The sequence below is a fragment of the Mus pahari genome, chromosome 1 (assembly GCF_900095145.1).
Source record: "Mus pahari chromosome 1, PAHARI_EIJ_v1.1, whole genome shotgun sequence".
NCBI classification, from domain to species: domain Eukaryota; kingdom Metazoa; phylum Chordata; class Mammalia; order Rodentia; family Muridae; genus Mus; species Mus pahari.
In genome coordinates this window covers 90,072,632-90,083,006 of record NC_034590.1, presented here as the reverse complement: position 1 = coordinate 90,083,006, position 10,375 = coordinate 90,072,632, and the positions used below count along the sequence as shown (strand labels likewise).

General features: G+C 37.9%; 1 protein-coding gene across 1 annotated transcript in view; it reads right to left on the bottom strand.

The window, feature by feature from the left end:
- Window positions 1–10,375, bottom strand: part of LOC110325314 (ATP-binding cassette sub-family A member 3-like) — a 129,078-nt gene that overhangs the window by 66,766 nt on the left and 51,937 nt on the right. Inside the window, exons 11-15 of the mRNA XM_021203277.1 lie at window positions 8,684–8,787; window positions 7,953–8,136; window positions 6,452–6,607; window positions 5,907–6,117; window positions 3,978–4,128 (exon numbers count right to left, since the gene is read on the bottom strand). Coding sequence (XP_021058936.1) covers window positions 3,978–4,128; window positions 5,907–6,117; window positions 6,452–6,607; window positions 7,953–8,136; window positions 8,684–8,787 — 806 coding nt within the window. The remainder of the gene's footprint in view (window positions 1–3,977; window positions 4,129–5,906; window positions 6,118–6,451; window positions 6,608–7,952; window positions 8,137–8,683; window positions 8,788–10,375) is intronic.

Genomic DNA, 10,375 nt, shown 5'->3' with positions numbered 1-10,375 from the left:
TTTTTTTTTTTGGTATAGCCCTTGGCTGTCCTGGAACTCACTTTGTAGACCAGGCTGGCCTCGGACTCAGAAATCCACCTGCCTCTGCCTCCTGAGTGCTGGGATTAAAGGCATGCGCTACCACGCCCGGCTCCAGATCCTGTTTTCTGATTCAATCAACAGTTTGTGTCTTTTTGTTGGAGGAACTGATCCCATTAATATTTTGTCATTGAGTAGTGTTTAGTGATTTGTTACTTTTTTGTTATTATGTGAGTTCTTTCTTTTCATTTACTGTTCTGGGCTTATTTATTGCTTGTGTCTTCTACGTGTGGTTCACCTCTTTAGACTGAAGTTTTCCTTGCAGTCCCTTCTATAGATTTTGATTGGTAGATATTATTTAAATTTTATTTTACTGTGGGGTATTTTTATTTATCTGTCTATTGTGATTAATAGTTTTACAGGGTATAATAGTCTAGGCTGGCATCATTTTAGAGTTTGTAGAACATCCTTCATGGCCCTTCTGGCTTTTAGAGTATCTGCAGTGTTTTTTTTTTAAATTATGTATTTATAACTTATGAACATTGATGTTTTACATGCACATTTGTCTGTGTGAGAGTGTTGGATTCACTGGAGCTAGAGTTACAGACAGTGGTGAGTTGCCATGTGGGTCCTGGGAACTGAATCCAGGTCTTCTGGAAGAATAGCCAGCGCTCGTGACCACTGAGCCATCTCTCCAGCCCCCTCAAGTGTTATTCTCTTGAGCATGCCTTTAGATGTGATTTGGTTTCTTTTCTTTGCAGTCATGTGTTACAAAGAATTCTTTTCTGGCCCTGTCTATTCTGTGCTCTTTGTATCTTGATATATACCTTCTTCTTTCGGGAAAGTTTCTTGTATGATTTTGCTAAAAATATTTTCTTTGACCTGGGTTTCTTCCTCTAGTCCTTATTCACTGGCTTGTTCTTTTCATTGTTTTCCAGGTCTGCTCAATGTGCCTGGATTTTTAAAGTTTTAATGTTTTATTTTACTGAGGTAGTCATTTGTTCTCCTATCTTGTTTTTAACACCTGAGATTTTTCTCTTCTGTGTTGTCATCTTTTGGTGAGGCTTCCAAATGAGGGTTTTGTTCAACTTCCTAAAATTTTAATTTCCTATTTTACTTCACTTTGGGTTTTCTTTAGTGATTCTACTTCTATGTTCATACCCTGAACTTTTTTCTTGTGTTTTAATGATCTTCAGCAAGGTATTTATTAATATTCTCTTTTAATTTCCTTGAACGTATTCATAATTGCTATTTGAAGTCTTTGTCTTGTGCTTCAGGTATATTATATTTCTCAGGGCTTACTGAGAAATATAATATATAATATATAATATATAATATATAATATATAATATATAATATATAATATATAATATATAATATATAATATATAATATATAATATATAGTAGGGTTACTGGGTTCCTGTGGAGGCATATTATCTTGGTTGTTTATAGTTTTGGGCTTGCATTGGTGTATGGACATCTGGAGTTGTGACTAAATGTGTTTCTATGTGGTATCTGGTCTTTGTTGGATGGGTATTCTGTTCTCTGCTTACTGTTGCCTCTCTGGATCTTAGGCAAATGGAGTGACTGTGGGGTCCCTGGTAGCATTATTCTGCAAGTTGGTAAGGTGCAGATAGGATTGCGGGTAGGAAAGATAAAAAAAAGGGGGATAAGGGTTGTGAGAAATAGCTATGGGGATTCTGTCTGTTGTAAGAGGTAGAGTCCCCAGGGAATTGTGTGATGCTGGTGGTGGTTCCTCTAAGTAGAATACAGTGGGATGAAAGGTAGTCTGGAGAGAGAGAGAGAGAGAGAGAGAGAGAGAGAGAGAGAGAGAGAGAGAGAGAGAGAGAGATGAAAGTGCTATACTATGGGTACCCAAGGTGTGTATAAGAGTTAGAATCTTTAGTAAATGGAGTTGAGGTGGGAAGGGGACAGCTGTAAGTGCATTGCTAAAGGACACCAGTGGTTTTGGCAACTCCAACATGAGTTGTTCAATGCAACACGGGCATCATTTTCACAGCTTCACACAATGGCCTCTCTGGGATCCATGTAGGGAATCTCCTGTCACACACAGGGCCTCAATGGCTTTCCTTAACCACAGAGGAAGAGTTCACAATCCCTTTATTCCTATATCCTTCATGACTTTAAAGCCAGAACCACATGGCCAAGCTGCCAAGTTTTGTTGCGTGTCTGGAGAGAACTTAGTCTTTCCTTGAATTACACTCACATAAATTTTGATTTGTTGTTGCTTTTAGGTAGCATATAATTCCTTAGGCCTTTCAAAAGCCATAGAATTAGGTAGGTGTGGCCTCATCCCGAGGGTACCACTCCATTTAGTCCATTTTTACTTCATCTCTTCCAGCATAAACCAAGGTTCCAACATTTAATTTCCTGGTAACATTTTTCTACTCAAACTGTACAATTGTATTTCTCTTTGCCCTTGCTTGCTCTTTTTCAATGTAGATCTGTACAAGAACGGTAACTAATAACTACATAATAGAGTGAGGATTAGTCAGTCTTGAAATATCCTCTGCCAATGAAATTAGTTCCAAATGCTTCATATAGCCTTAGAAGATTCCCAGGATAAGGGCAGAAAGTAGCCACATTCCTTACAAAAATAGCACAAGAATGTCTCTAACCCAGTTGCTATTATTGTTCCCCTTTGAAACCTTCTCAGTTGGGTTTCCCTAGTATATATTTCTCCCAGCACTACTGTCTTCCAAACTCCTACTAGGATGGCCCATTATGCCCTACTTACAGTGCTAAATGCTTTTCTGGTTCATAATACCAAAAAATTTCCACATTCTTCTAAAAGAGTGCAGCATGATGAAGCTGGTCTCAGTAATTGCCCATGTCTTGGTACTTACTTCTGTATTAGCTGTTTTTCTGTTGCTATGAGGATACTGTGGCTGAAACAACTCATAGAAGAGTTTATTGGGGGACATGTTTTAGAGAGTTAGTTTATGATCATCATAGCAGAGAGCATGGCAGCAGGCATGTGAGCATGGTGCTGGAGTAGTAGCTGACAGCTTACACTTGATCCGTATGGAGGAGGAGGGAGGAACAGGGAGGAAGGGATGTTGGGAGGGAAAGAGAGGAAGAGGGAGGGATGGAGGGAGAGGAGAGGAGAGGAGAGAGAGAGAGAGAGAGAGAGAGAGAGAGAGAGAGAGAGAGAGAGAGAGAGAATAAATGAATGTGAGAAAATGCTGAATGCTGTGTGGGAATGGCATGGGTTTTGAAACATCAAAGCCCCCCCCACCCCCCCGCAATGATGCACCTCCTCCAAGGCCACACCTCCTAATTATTTCCAAACAATTTCACCAGCCATGGACTAAATGTTCAATACATGAGCTTATGGGGGCCAGTATTAATCAAAGATGTACACCCACCCCCCCACCCCCCCACACACACATACACACACGCACACATATATATGTAATATTTGATAAGAAATAAATCTGGTATAGTCCCTGAGGATGAATAATGGACACACTTAAGCATTCTCTTAACTAGAATGGCAATTACAATGAAATAGTTTGGTGTATCCCCTTCGATAACTTATTTGGCTAGTAGTTGAGGTCAAACAGATGTGTTGTAGTTTCTCTGAGAACTGCCATTCAATCTGCATCTTACTCTTACCATCTTAACATTTCTCTGGGTCCCATTTCTAAGCATCTGTTTATATACCAGAAACAGTGACATTCCTTACATTGCAAAGCTATTGCCACTAGTTGCGAAACTTGAAATTTTGAGGTAAACCTTTGTTCAGTAACAGAAATATTGAGCCATGAGCTTCCTATGTCTATCTAACAAATGATAGCTAAGAAACTTGGTAAATGCTAAAAAGAAACTTGGTTTAGTACAAATACATTACTCACTAAGGTTACTAAGGCTAGAAAATGAAAACATGTTTTTGGTAACCCCCACAGAAACCATCTAGAATTACTGAGATCCATACCTTGATACATACTTTTTGGGTAGGATAAATGATAATTCATTTTCTATATCATTTTCCAACATAGCACCTGGAACATGCTGCTGAATCATTGCAATGATATTATCAACATCACAATACTGTTCCTTCTCCATGACTATGTGATATCCAGCACCTGAAATAAACCATTTAGATGACCAACTGAAGAAGCTTTCTACTTCTTTGTTAATACATTTAAAGCCAATTTTTGCTCTTCATGGTTCAGGTTATCTACTTCTAAAAGAAAGAAGATATGGTTTGCCATAAGACCTTTAGTAATGAAAATGTGGTAGCTGATACAAAAGCTTTCAAATGGCACTCTAAGACACTGAATAAATAATAACTATTTCTAGAATTTCAATATAATCCTTAGAGAACTATATGATTTATCACATATAACTAAACACAGCCAACATACAAAAGTGGGGCTCCTGTTACTGGGCTACTTATTTTGAAATAGAAATCTTAATAATCATTTATTTGCTGTTGTTATACATCATGTTGTCAGACATTAATCTAAACCCCAAGGATACACAAGTAAGTATCACAAATAAAAATGTATTTTAATCAGGATGTTTCAATCATAAACTTTGAAAAATGAAATTGGTATCTAAATTGACATTAGATAATATTAAAAAAAAATCTATCTGGGGTTGCAGGCAGCTTGAGAAATGGCTCAGCAGTTAACAGCACTTGTTTCTCTTGCAGAGGACCTAGGTTTGGTTCTTGGCACCCATATGATGCTTTCCAAGCACCCATAGTGAGTTCCAGGAAGTCCAATGCCCTGACCCCCATTGGTACCAGGCAGGCATGCGGTGCACATACAGATGCAGGCAAATACATCCTTATACACAAAATACAATAATCTAATAAACTATATATGAGAATATGATAAAAATACAATATATGAAATTCTCAAGGGATTATGTTCTATAAAGTGGGATTATTGTTTTGAATCTAATACATAAAGGACACAGCATGGTAACCAGTCATAGGAGATCAATAATTGAATTGAGTGGACTCAAATCCCAAATAAACTTATGTCAATTAACATTTAATTATTTCTACTTACATTTATATACTCTAATTTTAGAATCTTACTACCATGGCTTACATTTATAGTCTCTAGTGAAAATTCCTGCTATAATTTTAACTCACAATAATTCACCGTTTAAGATACCAATTTAGTCACTTACTATATATAGATACATATAATTATCAAATTGCTTTATTTCATTCATATAATCTTATTTTATTTGTTTGAGTATCTGGCCTGCATATATGTCTGTGAACCACATGCATGCCAGTTTCTGTGGAGGGGACAAGAGGGCAATGGATTCCTTGGAATTGGAATTATAGATGATTATGAGCTGCCATGTAGGTGATGAAAATTTAACCTAGATCCTCTGCCAAGAGCAACAAGTGTTCTAAACCACTGAGCTATTTCTCCAGCCCTCACTTATTTGATTAACGTATTCTGCAGCACAACACTAAGTGTTGCTAATCACAACACTTCAGACTTATGTCATTATGATGAGGAACTGATACTGGTTGGCAACAGAGAAATTAAAATAAGGGATATCTCATTCCTCCTCTCAATAAATGACTGACTAATTGCATGAATGAATCAATCAGTTATTTCAATCAGCCAAATAACCATCTGGATGTAGGAATACATTACAAAGATTGACAGCAAGTACAAAGTGAGTCAGCAACTTTGTATAAAATTGCAAAAAAACCATAATCAAAATACATATGGAAATCTCTAAGAACAATTTTTTTAAAACTTATAATAATTGCAGAATAGAGAATTGTCATTAAGTTTTGGGTATATAATAAAAACATAATGAAGATAATGTTAGAAGAGTATTATTAAAGTATTGGTATCCTAAGAAAGATCAAATGGAACGAGACCATATATTTGTTTCAGGAATACTGAAGAGCCACAGCAGTGCAAGGTGCCCCTGACCATGATGGCAACTCGGTCACCCAGGACGTCAGCTTCATCCATGTAGTGGGTGGTTAGTAAAATGGTGCGATTGTGTTTATAATGCTGAAGGATATCCCAGGTGGCCCTTCTTGACACTGGATCCATGCCAGATGATGGTTCATCAAGTATTACTACCTAGAAGCCAGAAGAACAATTCTATGATCACTGATAATTAATACTAGGCTACTTTACTATTTGAAGGGAGAACACTGGAGCTAAGGCACAGAATGGCAAAGTAGATGTGAACCTAAGAAAATAGTAACAATCCCAAACATCATTTTATATGAGCTGTGATAAAAATGCAGATGACTCCCTTCTTTCTACACTGTCTTGTTTCCTTTCATATTTGTATCAGCTTGCAGGTTTTAGAGAGCTGAGTTTTCCAGACAGTGGCAGAAACTCATACAGAGCCCCTGCTTCACCTCCCACTCTGTGCTCACATGTTTCCCTTTCTTTGTCTTTTGAATACCTTGGAGCCTGCCATAAGTGCTAAAATGATGGAGAGTTTGCGCCTCACTCCTCCACTCACTGAACCTGATAATGTATGGTAGTTTTCTTGTAGGTTAAAAGTTGACAGCATATGGTCAATTTCCTCACAGTTTATGTTTTGAGGTATTCCTTTTACCTGGAAAGAGAAGCCAAAATTCTTATTATGCATCAAATTTTATTGTCAGAAAGAATCAAGGATCATTAGACATTATACAGATACAAGTGTATTGCAGATGCATCCCTAGAGAAATACTTTACATCTGTTTTATTTACATGAATTAAAAGTGTCTTCTATCTTGTATATCTTCCCTCACAACTAAGGGACAGTTCCTAAATCAAAAATTTTCAGAGACTAGAGATGTAACTTGGTGGCAGAGTATGTGAAAGTCCCTGGATAAAGATATCTGTAGCCCATTAATAAAGACATGGAAGCACATATACACACACGTACATGCACACATCTGTGATGAGCTCCATATGCTGTGAAAATATATGTACTTATTTAGATCCTACTGACCATGTTAATCACAGAGGACTGTGAAGAGTAATGTCAGCATCTGTCTTGAGAAGCCCAGAATCTAGAGTACCACTGAGACAATGATACATTAACCACTTTCCTGTTTACCCTTTAGCATGAACTCCAAATAATCCAAAGCATGCAAGTGAGCTCTCTAGTCCAGACTGAGAGTAAAGAGAAACTTTGCAGTCTGATTTGGATGGAAAAGGAAACCAGACAGCCAGAGAACCAAATGTTTTTCTCCTTCTTTTGTACACCAGCCATGGAATTCTCCTGGTGGGGACAGTGGAAGGAATAAGTAAGTCTGCAGGAGCCAAACTCTGAGGGAGGAGAAAAATTTCCCATAGCCCTGTGGCTCCATAGGGAAGACTCACAGCCTACTTTGTCTTTCTGCAGGTTGGATATAGCACAGCCATGGAAGAGGATAATTTCTGGCTGAACAAATGACAAAAGAATCTGGGAAAGCAGGAAGTACAGAGAGAGAAGAGACGCAGGAAAATGATGTACAGGATGTTCTCAAAGTTGTGGATATATTACATGTGCATATATAGATCTAATCCTAACAGAAGAATAGCAAACACTAAAAACCATGATTGAACCACTTCCCAGTGTAAGACGGACCAACAGATACTATATACATGGTAGAGACTGACACAACAGTAAAAGAACTCTGAATATTGACATAATTGTAGTTATTAAAACAAACAAACAAACAAACAAACCAAACCAAAACAAAACAAAACAAAACTCTCACTGAACCAGAAGCTTGGTAGCCCCAGACCTTTGGTAAACTGTACTGTCAGGAGATCTTGGATCAAGTACTGCAGAACAAAATGGTGAAGTTTAAAGGTTTTTCATAATAGTAAAATAAATTTAATTTAAAAAGTTAAAATTACTATATCTGCATATCAAAAAGGAAAGTCTATTTTACTAAGTAATTTTATAAGATATACTTCTGACTCACCATACAGTAGAAAAAAAGGTGTTCTGATAATGTCAAATCATCAAACAACAGGTCGTGTTGAGGGCAGAAACCCAAGTCTTTTCTAATTTCAATCATGTTATCTGAAATATTATATCCATTAATATAGGCCTCTCCTCTGGTAGCAGAAAAACGACCTAGAATTACATAGGAGACATGGAATAAACTAAATTTTCATGTAATATAAACAGTGCACTTGCAAGCTCCTATTAGATTTTGAGTATTAAGGGAATTGGTACTACAGTCTACAGAGAAATAGAGAAAAACACCCAGAAATAGCAGAATATTGGCTGCATGTGTGCATTCCCTTATTCAGACTTTCTTGCTATTCTCCTGCCTTTATTCTGCTATTTCTGGGTGTTTTTCTCTCCTGTTCCTTCATTTACATGAGACAGGAGAGAAAAACACCCAGAAATTGCCTTTAGGGTGATGGAATTAGTTCTTTTTATTTATTTATGAATTTATTATTAAAACATTCAGGTTAGTTGCTATAGTCTAATACATCATTGTAATCAGATAGATACTGCATTTATAAAATACTAGGTGTAAGTGTTACAGCACTGAGGAAAGTTTCCCCAGGGTACATGTTACAGCTCTGAAGGGAAAGGTTTCCATGACGGAAGTGTTGCAGCTCTGAAGGGAAAGGTATCCTAGTAGTTGGGAACCAAGGAATAGCTTTTTTTTTATATATAGGTTTGAACTTGGCTGCCTACATCTCGACGTGGTTGGCCTGGCCATTAGAGTAGTCTGGGAGAAGTGTCTGGCCATTCATGCCCCTAGGGTCTACATTTCCCCCTTTCTGTTTACTATTGATAAACTATCAGGGATTAGGAAATGGGGGTGACATCATTAGACTACGTCCTGCTAAATGGGGCTGTTAAAGTCCTTGGTGCAAGATTGATTTTCATTCTCAGGAGTTGCAGGTCTCTGGTTCCATAGATAGAGGCTGGTAATCTTGTAATGACAACTGAAAGTCTGGCTAGAAGTCTTTTGGATCTTGTGAAGGAATCTAGACAAGAAGTTTATAGGCAGGGTGAGACTAGTAGGACTGAGGAAATGAGGAGAAGGGGGCAGTTAAGAAGGGTAGTATCCAATTTCATATTGGTCTGTCAATGATCCACTGGCCAGAGGCATTGAGCTATTCTGTATATTTTTGGAGATCCACTTGGAGTTGTTGGATCTTGTCTTTTACACCCAATTGGTTAATGTAGAAGCAACATTCTTCCCCAAGGAGCAGACAAAAACTGCTTCTCTCTGCTGTTAGTTAATCTAATCCTTGCCAATTTTACAGACCTATGGTGGCCAGTGAGTCCATTTGGTCCTGTAGGTAAGGAAAGTCTGATTCATCCATTGGAGATCTTGGATGAACTTAGATGGAAACTACTGGTAAAGAGCTAGGGAAGAAATCAGCTGGTCTGTTTGTGCATTGGCAGAAGTTGCCATTATTGAGAATCGAGCATGCCAATTTTGGCCATTTAGTTATACTGAGGCCAAGCTGTTTGTAGCAACCGAATGAGGCTTTAATAAAATCTGAGTCCACGGAGGAGAGGAAGGGTCTCAAAATTCTGTAGGAGGAGGTTTCTATAAGCTTCAAGTGGTAGCAGAGAGACAAGAGAGAAACCCAAGAGGGCATAGAGAAGCTGTGAGCCTTCTAGGATGGAGCTGAGAGACACGAGTGTCCAGTGACCCTCCTGACTGTATTTGAAGCAGAAATATGAAGGTTCATGGGCTTTGGGAGTCTGGGCACCAATTAGGCTGGCCTTAGCATCAAGTATTTTTTTGGGGGGAGCTTTTTTTTTTTTTTTAAATCTCTTCCATGGTACACCTTAAAAGCTACTACTAAGACTTCTACCTGTGGGCTCAGAGGTCCCCTCTTTAGGCATTTAAATTTGGCAATGCCAAGAAAACTCTGGGATAAAGCCTACTTGATGATGATGAATGATCATTTTGATATGTTCTTAGATTTAGTTTGCGAGAATATTATTGAGTATTTTTGCATCAATATTCATAAGGGAAATTAGTCTGAAGTTCTCTTCCTTTGTTGGATCTTTGTGTGGTTTAGGTAATTGTGTAATTGAGTAATTGAGTAATTGTGGCTTCATAGAATGAACTGGGTAGAGTACCTTCTGTTTCTATATTGTGGAATAATTTGAGGAAAGTTGGAATTTAGGTCTTCTTTGAAGGTCTGATAGAACTCTGCACTAAACCTATCTAGTCCTAGGTTTTGTTTAGTTGGGAGACTATTAATCACTGCTTCTATTTCTTTAGGGGATATGTGTCTGTTTAGATCCTTACTCTGATCCTGATTTAACTTTGGTACCTGGTGTCTATCCAGAAAATTGTCCACTTCCTCCAGGTTTTCCAGTTTTGTTGAGTATAGCCTTTTGTAGTAGGATCTAATGATG